Source organism: Argentina silus, assembly GCF_951799395.1.
Source record: "Argentina silus genome assembly, chromosome: 7".
Classification (NCBI taxonomy): domain Eukaryota; kingdom Metazoa; phylum Chordata; class Actinopteri; order Argentiniformes; family Argentinidae; genus Argentina; species Argentina silus.
In genome coordinates this window covers 4,476,164-4,495,543 of record NC_139661.1, presented here as the reverse complement: position 1 = coordinate 4,495,543, position 19,380 = coordinate 4,476,164, and the positions used below count along the sequence as shown (strand labels likewise).

Sequence of the window (19,380 nt, the reverse complement as noted above, 5' to 3'; positions counted from 1 at the left end):
GCATCAGTGGAATTCATATTTCACCTGTCATAGACTGTCATTCCTCTGCCTGTCAAGCTATTCCCAAGGTCCTGTCTCTCTCTCTCTCTCTCTCTCTCTCTCTCTCTCTCTCTCTCTCTCTCCTTTTAGGAAGAGAGGTAAGCACATGTGTGGTGGACAGCTCCTACAGTAAATTTGATTTATAATGCCATTTTTCTTTCTATGGCTCTGTGAACACAAATTGACGCAAACTGTCTATTCTTGATATATTGAGGGAATTACTGTAGAGTAAAATATCAATAATTCAGGTGACTTTCAACACTTTCAGTGTTCGACCATTCACAAAACAAAAGTAATGCAATAGCTTTCCTATTAAACATGATGAGATTTATCCCCCAAAAATTGTAGCAAGAATCAAACTGTTTAACATTACTTGTAGCCTTGTGATATTAAATTGAAATGTACTGTATTTTAGCGAGTTATAAGGGCCTGTTCCTTTTTCTATGGTTATGAAAAAAAACTAATCTCAAAACAATTACAGAATGCCATGTTCCAAAAAATGTTTATAGCTGAAGTACTACTACATAGGTCTCAATTTAAAGTGTGAAGTGTCCCCCCTCCACCGTGAGGAATTGCGGCCACAGTTGCCAAAGGCACTGTCACAAACTGGTAGAGTCTGCTCTGGAAGTGATATAATGAATGCTGGCACTCCCCCAGGCTATTATGGGGTAGGTTTAGGTCCACCTCTAGCAACCTGTGCTCTTGTTCTCAACACCACACACACACGCACGCACGCACGCACACACACACACACACACACACACACACACACACACACACACACACACGCACACACACACACACACACACACATTTTACAGGTACAGCCGGGATTCTCTTACCCCTCTTTTAGGGTTATAGTGAGTTTAGGTGGTGGTGGTGGTTGCTACGGGCTACTGGGCAGAGATGGACGATTGACTGATGGTGACATTCACTCTCTTCGTGTGGCTGCTCATGTAAAAATGGCAGAAGCCAAAAGAGTGTGTCAGACTCAGCCACACGTAGCAGCACGAGATGCAGTGTGACACAGCAGCCAGTGACAACAAAGTGACCAATTTAAATTATATGTTCGTGTTTCTAAGGCGTACTGACACATCTGCCACTTTGTAGTTGAGTGCACCCTAATGATCATTGGGTAAATGACCACTGACATGGAAGCACAGGGTGATTTCTACTGTGGTACTTTCCTCAAGAAAGCCCACTATAGGTCATGTTATAATGGCTAGCAGTTGCCCTTGACACTACAGAACAGTAGAACCTTTACGAACAATATATTGAATATATCATGCCAGATATGTCTCATAACAAAGGTCAACGTGCAAATGTGTTGGTTACCTTTGTAGATAATTAAGTCTCAGGAAGAAATTACACTTGAGTGGACACTTGACAGGTAGACATCGGTTGTCTCATTTTAGATTCCTTAGATTAGATTAGATTAGATAAGATTTGATTTGCCATTCCTTTGAATAGGGAATACTCAGTAGTGGGCATTTTTAATCAGGACATACAATAATTTGAGGAATTCTTAATCATGTGACACATAAAAAGATCTGTTTCAGTGGAATGATTCAGGGTCCTCTGCGATACGGTTTTGTATGCATGCTGTGTTCTGTACTTAATGTATGAGATGTGGTGAATGTACAGTAGGAACAGAAATATGAACATCTGGCCTTGACACATTTTCTCTTGGAGCCTCTTGGATGCACACTGCAGCCTGTGTGTTAGAGTGATCAAACAGCTAAGGCTCTCTGGTGTGTATGCATCCCAGATGATGACATGGTTGGTTCCCATGGCAAAGATTGTTTGTCCAACACCTATCTGGACTGAGTCTGGAGCTGACCACAGGAGCTCAAGGACATGACAAGGACGCTTCTCCACTGTGGGTTCGTCCTATAATGAAAGTCTGTGTGCTGACCTTGATAGTCTGACCTACTTTAAATAATCGGCACCCAAGCCGTTTGGAAATTACATTCTTCCAACCATTTGCATTAGAATTGCTTTAATAGGTCTAGGTTATTCATCTATGGATCAATAATAAGATTACATATATTAACACTCCCCAGGGAACACAGTCTTGTATGCATACATTATCATGATATTACCACAATAATTAAGCAATAAGAGGTATTTCCAGTACAAAATCAACTCATGTCTTTGGCATAGTCAGGTGCTCTACCACTGACCCCCCCCCCCCCCCCTCCCCGCTGAGGCTACTACTGCCGACCGGCCAATGAGGTAGAAGCGGGGCGGAGAACAGTCGACGATTGTAGAGCTACCTACTACAGCATACTACAGCAAACAGCTGTGGACGCGTCTTCTGCTTTGTACACGCGTGTCGCTGATCTGGTCAATGGATTACACAGTTTCCCTACAAGTGCAACATCAGCTGACGGTGTTCCCGACACACTTGTACCAGGGCTACAGTTTGGAGTTACAGGTACATCTACTACGCATTACTTGAGTCATTTGTTCTCTGTTTTGGTTTACATGATGTAGTAAACTTTCATACAATAGCCTATCTTTTAAAAGAGGCTAGACTAGAGAAACTATACAATCTTTGTTTCTTCTTCTGCGCAGTGTTATCCGTTGGCATGCTGTGCGCTGCTTGGGATATATGCATCAGTGGCATTGCATGTGGGTTTTCAATGCGCACATGAGCCAGCGGGACGATATAGCCTGCAGTGTCCGCGTCCTCTTTTTCGAGAGCTGTTTTCACCACCACATCGTGTTTGAAAGTACCAGTAGCCAATTGTGGAGGTCATCGCGCTGAATTGCGCGTTAAAATTGATCATTCTATCCAGCGGTTTCATAACTAGAGTAATCCGATGCAGACCCGCACATTTGAGTTTGAAGCTGCGCTTCGGACTGTTCGCGATTATCATTTTGGCATTATGTTGATCCTCCTCTCTAAAGACATTTAACACCCCCCATTTTTATCTACACTTATTGCCAACTATTATTTTTGCACAATGCATTATGGACATGTAAGAAGACATCCCATATCATGGGGTACAATTCACACTCGCATATTACCTTATTAACTTCAGTTTGTGTGTGCAGTGATTGGTTTCTGTCTGCGCATTCATGCCTCAAGATCTGATCTCGTTCATTCAAAAGTACCCATTGCGATGGAATTGTTTGGTTGCCTGGGATTGTTGGATGTGGCAAGCGCATGGACACTAGTAGCTGATGTGCAGGATAGCTGAAAAATCAACGTGATATAATTTCCTGCATAATTAAGAAGTTAAAGAGCTACCGCACACCAACAACTGGATGGCACATGCCTCAAGTGTCAATCTCCTGTTCTATTAAACACTACTTATGAATGCGCGCAATGTGCGCCCTGGAGTTCCAGCCGCCAAATCGTGCTTTTTCAGAGTTTGTTTTGTTTTTCTCCCCCCAAAAAAACAAATGTTCTGCAATGAACACTGCTGTTTCCCCCCCAGTGACGTGTCTCCCTTCAAAAACCCCGAGGTAGAACGCTTGATTTTCTTTTTTGGATTAGATATGGAAATCCTAAGCATTTATTTTTTAAAGTAGGCTAGGCCTGCAATGCAAGGAGTTATTGTTCATCTAGCATGGTTAAATATGAAACCCCGTTCCTTTGAAGTTTCCTCTCCAGGTGGTGCCAAGATTATCTGTTAGCTTTACTACATTAATATTCTCTTTGCTCTCTTCAGTTCCCCCAGAGCACAGCTCAACGTCTTGTTTGAGAGGAAGCACTCTTCTCCTTTTGTTGCTTTGTTGATTTTCCACTGCTGTGCCTCTTTGGTTCTCAGAATGGTTTTCAAAGTGATGTCTATCTTTTTGGTTTTCATAAGCATCTCTATGGGCTACACAGCTGGGACCACCCTTTATTTATATTTAGATTGATATGCACTGACTGCATGTATAGCCATTATAGCCAGTATAACTTACAAACCCTTCACTGTACAATATCTTTCCATACTTCCAGTTCAATGCCAACAATATTTCAATACTAATGATGGTACCCCCGGTGTTAGAAATAATACTAACATTGCTCCAGACCACTAGTAAAGGGGACCACTGAGAGTCATTAGGGATGTATTGTACTGTTTTCCTCTGCAGGCTACACCATGATGATCTTCTTTTTGTTATGGAAGACCTGGTATTTTTTTTCATAAAATCAGTCTTGCCTGACAGTTCCCAACACTGTTGCTCTTCAGTTAAGCTCGGAGCTCCTTTCCCAGTCTGCGTGGTTCAAAGTTGGATGGGATTTTCATAGAGTTGTGTGAAGTTGGATATTATAGCTTGCTCTCTGCACAAACCACAAGGTGGCTCCGTCAGTGCACTATCTAGGTCTTTGTTTTTCATCATCTTTAGACAATTCCTTCTCTGCCTGAGGGGTATATACTGTACACGTTCAATAGTTGTCTCTGTTCTGTCTTCTCTATTCCTTAAAGAATATTAAATGCATTTGGCATGTTTTGTATAACATGTCCTTGGGGAATTTACCCTGCAAACTCTACAAACTTCTCAAAACTCTTTAGACAATAAACTCCATATCTCCCCTGCTGAAACAACCCCAGATTTGTTTTTTCAGATTCCTCCATTTCATATCATTTCTATTTTGGAGAGGCTTGAAGTGGTAAAACACTTATGATCCCTCTCCGCCGTCAGTAATTTCTGAGAGCTAAAAATAAAAGGCTTTGAAGCCTCTGTGCTTCAGTGTCATCAATAATGTTTACTTTTGTAATGGAAAAATCTTACTCCTTTCTAGGTGGTTACTCAAAACCTCCTTTCGGGTTGCTGTGTATTTCATTGCTTTCTTCAATATGTCATATTTATTCATATTTCATCAGACACAGAGAGGGCCTAAAATAGGTCCAAATACATGCTCGCTGAGATATTAGCAAAATTAGAAACTACTTAGATGTAAGGAGTACTAGGAACATCTAAATATATCACAGCAGAAGGTCAAAATGCATTGAATCAAAGACTTGTGTCCTCACTGATTCTCCCTGAAGTTCTCTGGATTGCAGTAGCATAGAGAACTGACGTTTATCAGGCTAAGATGCTGTACCACTGCATAACCTTATGAATAGAGATTATACTTACTTGTATCTTTGGTTGACGTCATTTGTAAACAGTTGATACTGTACGTCCTGGTTTCTTCCCTTAAGACAGAAGACACTGCACTCTAACGTAACTCATGTTACAGCCGGCTATACTCCGAAATTGAGCTCGAAATGTTACAAACTGCCTCACTTGGCACTATTGATGGGCTGATGCCGGGATGAGAAAGTCTCTTAAATCTTGTTCAATATATTGATCAGCATTGCTTGATGCGCAACCACAATGTGTTCTCCTTTGTGAATAAGGCTGGGAGAGCCTTTATACAAGCAATGCATCAGACGAGATGTACTGTACTTTGAAATTTCTGAAAGCATAAACAAGTATGCGAATGCTGGCACAGAATGTCCCTTGTGTGCCCCTTTCAACTGGTTTATGGACGATGTTTACAATATTTATTTACCCTTAGAGCATTCAAATCCACCAGACAGATGTGCTAAAACTACTCTAATAAAATAGATGTGATTAAGATGGCCAGTGTCGGAAAAACACTTGACCTAAATGTCTCCACTGGCTCAACCCCAACCTGATTATTCATAAGGTGTAGGCACTCTGCCCAGTTTGGACCATAATGTTTTCACTCAGCTGGTCAGTTGACCGAAGGGTAGGTCACACCACATGGGAATTGGCCTCTGAGCAGGTACCTGTAGAGACATACAGTAGAACACTCTTCTATCTATGTGGGTACCTGATTTCCTTTAGGACAGTGGAGAACCTGGTCAGCATGTACAGTATGTAGACCTTGACCTACTGTATGGCAGTTCTGCTTGATCTTTGACCTCACCGATGTAAGAGCTGTACAATAATCTTATTAGATTTATACCAATCAATGCAGCGATAGGGATGTCCATCAGCATCTAGTCTGTAGATCTTAGCCTGAGATTTCCATTCTAACCACAACCACCACGGTAACTGAGTGCCTGAAGGCAAACTGCACCCGTTTCTTTTTTTCCAATACGAGATTAGATACTAAAAACAGAACAGAACATGAAACTGTTCTCATTCGTGTTTTATTTAAATCTTCCTTCCTTCCGTTAACCTATATTTTACCTTTTCTCTCTACCTTCTACGATTCATTTCCAACAGTACCCGCTGCAAACTGCTTAGTGAATCGGGTCCTCAAGTGTGAAGCCTGTGTTATCTGGCCGGGTTAGTAATACAGTATGGCCCCCTGGGAGTTCCACTGAATGTTTGTAGGGCTGATTAAACAACCCAATGGCGTTGGAGCACCAGCTGGACAAATGCTGCTGATGATACTGGGCAAATAACAGTCACATGATTAGTACCTGTAGGTCAAACTGGATGGGGAGGCCAGCCAAGCAGCTGCTCTCATTCTCTTCTATACTGGAGACAGTTGATAGCCTGAGCGACGTGAGGATCACATGCGAGTAGGGATAGGCTAGAGAGGGAGGGAGGCTGCAGGTGAAGTTACAGTACTGTATTCCAAATGTTTCTGTAGATTGTGAGAATTAATTAACCTCTCGGCCTGGCTAGTTTATTTTTAGCCTATCTAGTTTATTTTCATTTTTTCGTTCCATTACTATTGATAAAACGTTGGTGCCTATCGTTCAGTAATGAAGCAGAATTACTTTGATAGTGTTCTTCAGGTTTGTAAGAGGATTACTTCATTATTGCATATATGTAAACATTGCATGCGCACAAAGCAGTCTATTAGGCTGATAAACACAAGTGTCTGACCTTCACTAAGCTTATGAGATACAGAAGAGAGTGTGGTTTACTGCACACAAATGGTTTCAGTCTTTGAGACCAGAACATGGACTTATAGAATACAAATGCCTGGATAAACAAACAGAGGGTGGATACAAAAAATCTCCAGATAGTACACAGACCATGACTGTGCATATAGTGGCTGATTCTGATATGTCATTGTTATCCACACAAACCCCTTTTTCATTGTTGGTCATTATTATTTGTTAATGTAAATGATTTGGGTCATACTTAAATATTGGGTAACAAGACATTCTCATTAAGTTGCTCTGTACCTGTGTAGTAATGCTGTATCACTCTAGTAACGTTTGTTACAACATTGTGACAACATTGCTACAGTATATTTAGAGTACACAGTAGGTCTACAGTCATTTAGAAATTGCTTCTTATTTGTGTTGTAATGCAGTTTCATCATTAGTCAAGCGGAATGACAAACAACCCCTATGCCACTTGTGTAACAACAAATACAAACCATATCAGACACGTTTAGTACCATGGCCCCAGTCCAGGAGTCTGCTGCCGAGTGCTCATTGTCTCTCTTTCAGGGTTGAATTAATTCTGTTGCTCAAAACAGACAGTAGCTACAGTAAGTGTTGCCAAGACACCCTGGTCTCTCTCCACACACACAACCACTGCACTGGAGTCCCTGAGTCTGCTCTTTCAGGAGGACATTGTTCTGGAGGTGGAAAGAAGGTCTTGGACTGATATATTGTGTGGGTCTTGATGGCATCCAATATTCATGACCATTGAGCAGAGGGCTATATTGCAATTTCTTCCATAGGGCATCACAAGGTAAGGAAAGACAACTATTTGCTGCTCCTCATTTGCAAAGTCAGATGGTGGTCATTGTACCTCATCAATGATTCATTAAGTCTGTTGTGTTGGGGCTCTGCACATATTCTTCATTTGCACCATGAGGCAAAATGATTTTCTCCCCTTCCAATTGACGCTTAAATCGATTTCTGTTTATTCCTTAAGCGGTGTGTACCTCATGTTGAGGCCTCTGAAGGGAACATGGGGAAAGAAAATAAATGATAAACTGAGAACATTAGAGAAAGAAAACTTAATGAGGACCTGCTGGAATTGAGATGCAAACGCAAAGCAGAAAAGGTTTTTTTTAGTCTGGTTGTGGTTTATTACACCGTCTTACTCTAAGATCTACAGTACAGATGCAGTTTAAAGGCATAACTGACATCGGACCCATGATTTGTGTTGGAGGCAGCATCTGGGTAACTGTGTGATTTGCATTTGCTGAAACAAAGAATGAAGAATAGTACTTTTGTTATACTACAGTATGTTAATTGACTAAAGGCGTATGCTGCCAAGATGCCATGTGAAAGCAAACTAAAACAAAAAAAGTTCTTCCTGCAATTTAGTTCTCTCAAATGTGCTTCCTCTTCCTGTGTTTTTTTTATGCGTGTTAATTTTCAAAGACTAAGGCACACAGGCAGTGTGGTGTAGACCTGTATTACTTGGATACAGGCAACAACCAGCTTCCATGAAATGGCTTTTATTATACTGAAGCCTATATTGGCACCATCAGACAGCTCTGTGTAACATAACACTTCCTAGCAGGTCTATCTCATCCATGTACTGATGCGTAGTGCAGTTATAATTAACTGCCTGTTTTATTAGTCATAATATGGCATATGAAATAGACGAACAGCTCATAAGTTATGAGTTCCCTGCCTAACAAAATGTGGTAGTAATTCTTAGTTAAATAGGCCTGTACATTATTCCTGAGTTTTCTTTGTTTTCTTTCAAGAAAGCAATCTAAGATCATACATTTATAATATTCTCTTTCGGTGGAATTGTAGTTCACTTTCCCTTTAAAAGTAAGACATATTGGATTGATTTTTAATGACAAGGATGTAGTCTGTTTAATCTACATTGCTAACTTCTAACTTGAGTCAGTCAGACGCTTTAAAACTACTCCCCTCTTTGACTCACCGGGTCACCTCCCATCAGAACTCCTGGCTTTGTCTGTGAGTGCAGAGCAGTCATTTGCTACTGCTGTGGTACATTTGGTACAAGTCATTTGCTACTGCTGTGGTACATTCACAATGCCATCTGCGCTTGTTCTGTTGTTTGGCATCATGGAAGGACTCACACAAGCTAAATGTTGTTTTCATAGCCAAAGTTTAAAGCGGGGGAGTTGTCACTGTGAATTTATACCCAGGCAGTGTCTATGGTAATTCCTCTGATTAGGATAAGAAGCTGCCTTCCTCATCAGTCCCTTCCCTCTCATCCCGGACTCTCCTCTCGGAGCACTCTGATGTGCTGCCATCGAATGGAATGGCTAGATGCAGGCAGAGAATGGTAATTAGCTCAGCTGGGACACAGGACATCCAGAGTAGAGCAAGAGCAGCCCAGGCGTGGAGGAGGCTACTATGTACTGTAGAGACGCTCGCTGTGGAACTCTCATCTAGAGACTGAGGCATGATCAACCTGCCCTGATCCTACGCTACTCTCCACTATGAACCATGTTAATTAATAAGTTATCTGCTGAAGTACATGTGCTTCTATGTGCAAAGAACAGAATACGATGAATATTTTACAGCGGAATATTTCAAATATCTCTCTCTCTCCTCTGAAAACTCACATTTTTCAAAAGTTTGTTGGCTTTAAACTGAGAACTGTGTGGTCTAATGAGATATGAAATTATAAATTTGACAGTTACACGGTGGCCGTCGTTTACACAATCATAGGAGTATTTTGGGGGGTTGTTTTTGTTTTCATATACAGTGCCCTCCATAAGTATTGGAAAGAGGAAGCATTTTGTCTTCTTTTAGCTCTATACTCCATAAAACGAAAGTCAATGAAAGTCAAGGAAGCCATTATGAGGTTGAAATATCAGACAAATCAATCAGAGACATAGCCAAAAGCATAGACTTACCAAAATCAACAGTTTGTAACGTCATTAAAAAAGAAAGAAAGCACTGGTGAGTTTAACAGTCACAAATGGGCTAGTAGGCCCAGGAAGACTTCTACAGTGGATGACTGAAGAATGCTCACCATTGTGTTGTATTCTGAAGTATACAGAAACATCTTGTCTGCCTCCAAATTCATTGGATGGCGCTTCATCATACAGTAAGACAATGACCCAAATATACTGCCATAGCAACTAGGGAGTTTTTCAGGGCGGGAAGTTGACTGGCCAAGTCAATCTTGAGATTTAAATCCAATTGAACATGCATTGATAAGATTTTAGGGAAAATGACCTCAAAACAAACAACAACCGAAGATGGCTGCAGTACAGGCCTGGCAGAGCATCACCAGAGAATATACCCAGTGTCTGTTCTATGGGTCGCAGACTTCAGGCAGTTATTGCATTCAAAGGATTCTCGACCCAATACTAAACATTAGTGCTTTATTTGGATATTCTATGATTTCTTTTCCAATACTTTTGGAGCCCTGAAATTTATGTTTTTTTTTTTTTTTTAATGTTCTAAATGGTAAACCCAATCTGAAAAAAAAAAAAACATTGAATCAAACCTGAGAAACTCTACTTTGACCCCATAATAGTTGTTTGATTTCAAATCCAAACTGTTGGAGTTTAGAGCTAAAAGAAGACTAAATATTTCCTCTTTCCAATACTTATGGAGGACACTATAGGTGTACTTTACCCAATAGCAGGAGTGTACCTTAATCTAATCTATTCATCTGTCTATCTCCTCCTCCCAAAGGGAGCACACTAACACTCTGAAGTTCTCTTTTGGTAACTTTGATTTGTGCAGTTTCTTTTATGTCAGATGTTCTTGCTTCAGTTCAATAAACTTAGCCTATCTTATATTTACAAAATGTTGGATGTGTATTGCTACTTATTAGTTATTTAGTAATAGCAACAGCAGTCCACCAGAACGTTACACTGGCTCTGTCATGCGGTAATGTGTCAATCAGAGGTCCCATTAGCTCTCAGAAGTAAAAAAATAAAGAAAAGAAAAGCAAGACACCTTTTTCCCCACGGTTCGTGGCAATTTGTGCATCGTGCGTGCCTTCAGAAACATGTTTTCTCAAAATGGCATAGCCATTTAAATATAAAATGTTAGAACTGAACATTCAAATGTGGTTTTGTGGCTGGGTGATGATCTCTCTCTATTAAACTTAGCTACCGGGTCAAATGACCCAGAACATTATTTTTGTATCATAATTGTGTTTTTTGTTAATTACCCCTACTTAGAGGGTAGGCTAACGGCTCATGCTGAAAAAAATGTAGTTTAATAGCATTTTACTGAAAACCTCTAAATAGGTCAATTTGACCCAAAACAGGAGGGTTAAGCTAAAAGTTAATGTAAAAAATTAGTGTCTAAATCCTGGAGCATCTCTTTAAGTCAACAACAACATCTTAATTCAACATTTTGTAGAAAGTATGTACATGTTGAATTGTGAAATGTGAACACTGTCAACTCAGTTACTCAATTAATTATTCAATTGAACACATTGTCTTTGCAGACAACATTTTTTTGGGTTTTGAACTTTTGTGTATTCTTCTCTTACCCAAGTGAAAATGTAAAGCCTAACTTCCCTGGCCTTGCCCAGGACAATTATGTGTGAGCGCTGCTTGCCTGCATTCTCTGGTCCCTGGAGCTGATGAACGAATCAGAATGCAGCGTCAGACCTTTCCTGTGCCAGAGGGACACCTTGATGACAGCCCAGTGTGACTCCGGCAGCACATGTCTGCACGGGCTCCTGTCCAGCTTCACAGCTCAACACCTTCCCTAACGAATTACAACCGACCTTTTATAGCCTGAACATCTGCCGGTCCCCCACACTGCCCTTTCTGTAATCTCTGCACTGCCCCCCCCCCCCCACCACTGCCCCCCCCACCTCCTCCTCTATCTCTCTGCCCTGACCACAGCCTGCCAGTTACACAGTCCCCTCTGACTGATTTGTTGCCCCACCATTCATGGTCAAAGCGTGGCAGTAAACAGTGTTGACTGGGTGTGAAAAGTAAGCTACACTCCTAATTTGATTGTCAGCACAAGGCAATTGAGCCCTATTTAGCTGGAATGGGAGCAGCTCTGTGCTCATTCTGACACATTTACATTGTGTTCACACCAAATACGCCCTGAAATAAGCGTGTGTGGTGTGGTGCTGGGAGATAACCCTAATGGTGACAGCTGCTGTGATCAGATATTTAATACTCTATCTGGCAAATCACCCCCTCTTGGTTTGAGATTGAGATGCCTCCCCCTTATATAATTATAGAGGAAGTAGAAATTAATGTTTTTCGGCATCTCATGTACAAGACACTCAGACCAACCGCAATTATAACTCTGTATCCGACAGTAAAATCCATCGACTTAATGAATTGATTGTCAAGGAGGAGAACTGGAACATTTTAATTGCGCGAGCAGCGGGCAGCCTCGTGAGCTTCACACTCATCCGATTTCTTTTGGTGTGTCTTTATTCCAGGGCAGATTGGGGCCCGTAGCTCTGCCGTTAAATGATGGTAAGGCTGACAGCGGACAGCGCCAATGTTGGCGCACACCGGTATCTGGCCAACAATGTTGCTGTAGAGGAGGGGGTTAAGAAGATGTCCTCTCTGCCGCTGCTGCTGCTCCCAAACAGTGTTGTTGAGAGTGATTAATGATTCATGGCTGGTATCTGTGTGCCTAAGCTGAGACACAGGCTGAGGGCTGAGGGGAGCCGATAGAGCTCTTAAAGCCCCTCATTTATGGTGTTTGTCCTGTGGAATTTGCGCATGTCTTGGTCCAGAAAATGGTGCTGCTCTCAGCCGATTACAAGACTGGGGGACAGCTGAGCTGCACTGATTTATTTATTCTCTCTCTCTCTCTCTCTCTCTCTCTCTCTCTCTCTCTCTCTTGTCCCTCCGTTCTGCGGCAGGCAGGCAGACGCTCGGTGATCTGACAGCTTTTACCCTCATCCCCGTCAGTTTGTCCCTACCCACTGAGTCCCTGAAAGCCAGCGTCCACAGATGCAACAGCTTAGAGGCATTGTCCACCCTGCTGATACCCATTGCCAAGGTCACATTATTTTCAGGAACAAGCGACACAAAATGCCAAAGGTGAAAAGGCCGTCTGGAACAAGTTGATTCTGTTGGGCTAAATGGGAACATTCAAATGGAAGAGTTCAAAGGCTTACCCTGATTAAAGTAGTCTGCTCCATTAGCCAAGTGAGTTTATGAAATATCTACAAGTACTTTTTAAAGCTACTCTCCATAAATAGGAATTGGCTGGCCACCATTCTGGGTAAACAATGTGGAAAACATGGCATGGTAGTAAAAGTAACTGGGGAGACAGTTTATCAATAAACCCAAAAGATCTTTTTGAGAGCAGCGTACTGTATAAGGTGACCTGAGTTCAGTATGCATCTCCCTTGCTGCTGTGCAGTCGGAGGTCTGTAAACAACAAACGGTGTGATTTGCTGTGTGCTGCTATATACTCAGACCTTACTATTTTACTAACCCTAACCCTTATTGTTTAAGGGCCGTCACTTAGCATAACTGTCACAAGTCGCAACACCATGCTTTTCGCATTGCAAGCAAAGTGCTGGGCCAGACAATTCTGACTTACAGAGAGCAGCTTTAAGTAGCAATATGCAGTTTTAGTACTGTAGCATTATGATGAATATCTTTTATAAAAAGAACAAATCACATACATTATAACACATTACAGTTGGATGCCTATATATGAAAATAGATGGATAAGAAAGGCATAGGAGATAAGATAACAATAATTGTTTCATTATCAATTGAAAATAAACAGTGGTGACAGGGAAGCAATTTTGTCATATGAATTCTGAAATATTGTATGTAGCTGAAAGAAGAAAACGTCCAGAGAAAACGTCCAGATTACATACATATCCTCCTGTAACACATTCCTCATCCTTCACATGACTTATTGTTTATTGTATTCATCTGCCTTACCTGTTACTCCAGGCAACAGAAACAAATAATGTGGAAACTGGCTGAAGCCCCAGAGCCTACTGTATGATTTATTTACACATTGTGGATGGAAAAATAAAAATAAAGAAAATATGTACTGTATGCCTTCAGTCAGAACTGTTTATCATTACTGTACACTCGCCTGATGTTTCATATTTCTTGTCGGTCAATATGTAAACAAATGCCTATTCCCTTAAAGGTTGGCCATATACAGTAGTATATGGCTTTATGTAGTTATTACTGATGGAGCTCAATGTTGATCTATCCTGTGGACTGCTGCTGAAGTCAGCTGAAATACCTCTGGTTTGTGTGAGGAGATTCACTTAGGGCCAGTTTGTCAATATTCTGGGCACAAATTCAATAAAAGATGGTGAGACATATGCTTATGATTCATTACAGATCAGTCCAATTATCGATCGTTGTGTGAGTAGGATCAACGGACGTTAACTTCATGAAATCTTTTACTTGTATCGTCCACTGATTGAAGTTGAAATAACTGTATATATGAGCTCCTTACCACAAGTATGTCTTATCTGTGTGCATATACTTAATAGGGGAAGATATGAGGGCCTAAAAGGGTTACTTCTAAACCCATATAACTTCTCTACTTATGTGTCATTCCATTCCTAATGAAGAAGCCACGGACTAAATGAGGATGACTTGAGCATGAGTGCTCCCAAATATGAAATGTGAACCTCTAATGGAAGCAGAGCTGAATTAGTAATAGAAAGCAGAAAAGGCTCAGACCCCTCAATAGAATGGGTAAAATAGCTTCTCAAAAAAGTCAGTCTGTAAATTGCTGCTTCCCCCCCCCCCAGAGCTTAAGAGAGCTTTCAGTTTTATTTATTTATCTACTGGCGCAAATGGTTTTGACTTGACGATTGAAGTTTGGACTTTAAGCTTTGTGGATACCTGAAGTAGACTTATTGATTCACCATTAAATCGTGTTATGAATGCTTGCAAGGAAAACCTCCTGTGCGTTTGTTACTGACACAGTGCTTGATACAATATAATGAAATATTGATTGAACAACTACCAAAGTATGAAATTACATTTTTGTTTACTTGCTCCATTAAGTCTCAGCATTGCATTCAAGCATGTAATAGCCTGTATGATTCTATCAGGTCTGTCTTACCATGTTACCATTCACATTTTGAAGTGCATCCGACCCAGTAATCATGCTGCTGTGTATCTTTCCTTCTCCAGATGAAGTCTACAGAGGTGGACCAAGGGCTTTTCACAGACAGCTACTGCAAAGTGTGCAGCGCTCAGCTCATCTCTGAGTCGCAGAGAGTGGCTCATTACGAGGTGAGAAGTATTCCAGTACCTTATACACTCCACAGTAGGTCTGTTCACCCTACATCAGGTTACCACACAATCCCAATAATGGGAGTTGAGGCCATTTTTTCCCCCCGTGTTAGCCTTCTGAGGTTCACTAGCCTTCGGAGGCACTCCACTGAGCAACCTCTTCCCCCAACTCCCCCCCCCCCCCCACACACACACAAAGTGGCAGAATGCTGCAGTTTACAAATGTCAATAGGCACATGCCTCACCTGCTTTCACCCAATTATTCTTAATTATTTGAAGTTAAGTGCTGATAAAGGGCACCAGCTGGCCATCCCTACAGTATTTGGCCTCCAGGACCAGGTTGGTCAACCAGCCAGTCGGTTCGCTAGGCTCGCAGAATGTTTCTCCATCTGAGTGTTTCACCAGGGGATGCGGATGCGTAGGTAACTGGCCCTCTCGGTGCAGATGCTGCCCTTCACTCACTGTCACAGTGAGTCAGAACACCAGCCTGTCTGACTGCAGGGCCCCTGGTGTTGGACATCTGCAATAATGGGAGTGGAAAGGACTCATATGAGACTCCTTCATGCGGTTAAAGTATTTATACGAGTGCTTGCTCACACCGGTGGTCACTCACAGTATTCACTGGTAGCCACTGCTGATAGCTCTGAAAATCAGGAGACATGAAAGGATAAGGAATCATAAGAAATTGATTGCAGTCTTCATTTAGATTTTGAATCATCTATTATTCCTCAATCAGTTTCAGCCCCCGTTCTCTGTCACAAATATGAGACCAACTGTATTCAGACTACTGTGTTCAGTCTGTTGGGGATGGAGTCAGGAGGAGTTCACACTGGTAGGGGAGTAATGTGAACTGACCATGGGTAGCAAACAGAAGGGCTATGTTCAGGAAGGCATCACAGGGGACCGGAAGGAGTTGTACCCACCCTCCCTCGGTGTAAAATATTCATTTAGCTATAGTCTTCTGTGTGTCGACGGCAGCACTTGGCCTGTTTGCTCTTGCAGATGGGGTGTATCTGGGTTCTATCTAAGCCACATCTGCCTCTAATGCATTGCGACATGTTTGGGGCATAGTGACGACAGCAAGCAGAGCAACTGTTGTAGACCCTGATATGAGGAAAACAGACGGTCACCCTGCTGAACCTTTATTACACATATAGTTTGTCCTGTGTTTGTGGAGAGACACTCATGAGCTGTATCCTGAGATGTTCCCTTACTGTCTGAGACCTTGGTTCTTTAGTCACGATGCCATTTGTGGCTTCGTTAGATCTTTCTGTCCTTCTAAGGTATTTTCTCCCTCAATCCAATTTAGAAGATTTATAAAGCATAAAAAAGGCTCCTCCTGGACTTTTTTCCCCAAAAAACTTTTTAACAAGGTTTTGTCTTGCTTCTATCATGTAATGCAAACTCTGAATTTCTATTGTTGAGGAGCTGATTCAATTCACAGTATGACTTCTGCTTGATGTACTGTAATGTCCCTGACATTAATCCTGTACTGTAGGTTGAGGTTGATCAAAGTTTAAAATGCAAAATAAAGCGGTCCTTAGGCTAGGCTTTTTTTTATGTTGAGACTGAAGACATAATTATTTCACTGCATTGAGCTTCTAATCCCCACTTCAAACGGATCAAAGCCCCAGCTCAGATGAAGAGTGGATCACAAAGGTCTGGTCTACAGTTCAAAGAATCGGTCCCCTCGCTGGGTCACATTTATTTTGCACTGAATTTAACTAAAGTAAATGTAAAGGTTTTGGCATTTATTCATAGAACGTATAGCAAGTTCTACCACCACACAATCACTGTGATTTTCTCTCCCTCCCTTCTCTCTGGTTAGTTTGTTGAACACTTTCCAGATGTCTATTTGATTATTGTATAGTCATGACGTTGTGTTGCCACTGATTGAGATGACACCAACTAATCAAACCCTAAGAAGCCTTGATTTGGGGAATCAGTGCTTCTCAAGGTCCATATTCTTTGTTAATTTCAGTTTATATATTTGCATGCAACAGTTCCCTTTGCACTTCACACATAATACTCTTCCCCTCCATTTCCTGTGTGTTTTACTGCTTCGGCTAGAATAATCACATTTTACAGAGCTGGGAAGCCTGCCTGTCAACTGCAATTTGTCAACAGTTCTTAGACTTTCCTTTGTTTGTTTATTGTCTTCCAGTGAAGGGGGCTATATCGTATTGCAGCTGTATTGTACATGAGATTACGCAGGGCATACACCCCCCTTTTCATACGTTTGGTTTCCCGTGCAGAATAGCACACAGTTCTTTACAATTACAATGGCACATAATCGTTTTTGTATCGTCTTACCACCAGCAGTACTATTCAGCAGTATTGGAGAGCTAATTTGGCTACCCTCTCTCTACCCTCTCTCTACTCTCTCTCTACCCTCTCTCGCCACTGAATGTGACTGGGACTTTATTTTAACTCTGCTCTTTTGTCCCCTCTTTGTCTCGCATAATTGGTTCCCATTATCAAGCAAGTCGTGCAAATGAGTTTACACATCAATGCAGCGCTGCTTACTTAGTATTGTTCATTCTGTTCACCCAGCAGTGCTGCTGTGGCATTATTTGACATCCATTCTCCATTATTGTGTATATATGTTAAACTGTGGTGGGAAATGTTTCACATGCAGAGACGGGCTGTTCTGGTCAACTTACTGCGTGGATCACAGGTCTGCTGTCAGTGTAGACTGATATCGGTGTATTGTAATGATTCAACTCTCAGCTTCTACATGTGAGAGACAATGCTGTTTTTCAGCCATGACGAAACCGCATTGACTAATTGTCTTGTTCCCCATTTGTGTAACGTTTTGGTCAATATGCAGTGTTCTGATGTTTCTCCTCATGTTTCCCTCCTATGTCCTCCACATATAGACTTTTGTGTGTAGCACTGTAGTGTAGCTCTCTCTCTCTCCACTCCGAGGGCGTGCTGCTTGCTTCCTTGCCTCTCAGCCTGTTGGTTTTGCTCACTGCATTCCCAGATTCAGCACTCCTTGCTGTTGAATATGTATGAAGATCAGCGCGAGATAGCGAATAGAGGTACCAGAGGGGTTAATGTCTATACACACTTGGCCATAGCAATAGCATCAACTTTCAAGGACACCCTCTCCCACTAGACACAGTATAGGGCATGATAATTGTGGCCCAGTTCTGTCCTGCTCCTGCACTGTCCAACACTCACACACTTTCCTTGGGATCATCGCCCTCTCAGACCTCTCTCAGTGCCACTGATGGGGAGTGTACACTAACGCCAATTAGAGCCAATTTGATCTTACATATGTCTCATTATATTATCAAAGTGGCCACGTACGTACAGTACACGGGAGGCCATTCTGTGGAATGTTGATTTTGGTGCCACTTGTGATCTCAGTGACAAGTTTTTCTTTTAGTCTTTGAGTGTTGGTTGATACTGTGTAGACTGTGCTGATGGAATCAGTGATTGCTAATGCCTAGGGGTGTCCTTAAGGCGACTCCTTAAGCCTTGAGCCTGTACTTGCCCTTTCGATCGCAGGTCTTGAGTTGCTCTCTCTATCAAAGCACAGCACATAGGCATAAGAGTGGGTGCTGTATATTGACATGCTGATTTGCATCCCCCATGCCTGTACTGCTTATAACCTTATTGATTTCTGACCATATTGATTTCTGAGAGAAGGATTACAGGAACAGCATCGTGGAATACTTTACTTTTTTTCATGTCATTTAATACACAATACAGAGTACTTTTTTTTAAAAACATTATCTGAAGCTAACAGGCTAACAGCAAGACAGATTCAATCAGACACTGCTTAAAACAACCAAATAAACAAGCAAAACAAAACATGCATGACAATTCGTAGCATTAGGACCTACAGTATGACTTTGATAAAATGATGGAAAGAGATTGTCAGCACTTGCTGGGAGGCAAAAAAAAGCAGTGACTGTAGCCTCATTTGTCCCCATCTGTCATGACTGGAATTTATTTGTCAGATAAAGAAAGAAGAAAGATTTTTAGACACCCATTAATTGCTGCTCAGTGTACTCATGTACCGTTAACCCAGAGATGCCTTGTAATTGTTCCACTAGATCAGGCTGTCACATCCAGTTCAGAAAGCTGAGATACTGTACTGTGTGTGTGGCAGTAATGTGCACAGATTCTCCATATATTAGTCGCTGTGTATCTCATATGGTATTGGAGTTAATGGGATGGAAATATTAGTAATTTCTATTGCTGACAACGACAAAAAAAATAATAAAGGAAAATGAAAATCTGAGTTATGATCGTGGCAGTAATTGATAACTGATAGGGTTGATTAATGCCCT

The 19,380-nt window shown here is 41.6% G+C and overlaps 1 protein-coding gene across 1 annotated transcript in view; it reads left to right on the top strand.

The window, feature by feature from the left end:
• Positions 1-2,389: 2,389 nt before the first annotated feature.
• Positions 2,390-19,380, top strand: part of zmat4a (zinc finger, matrin-type 4a) — a gene marked incomplete at its 5' end in the record, with an annotated part of 70,576 nt that continues 53,585 nt past the window's right edge. The window contains 2 exons of the mRNA XM_083672888.1: positions 2,390-2,476; positions 14,975-15,076. Coding sequence (XP_083529014.1) covers positions 2,390-2,476; positions 14,975-15,076 — 189 coding nt within the window. The remainder of the gene's footprint in view (positions 2,477-14,974; positions 15,077-19,380) is intronic.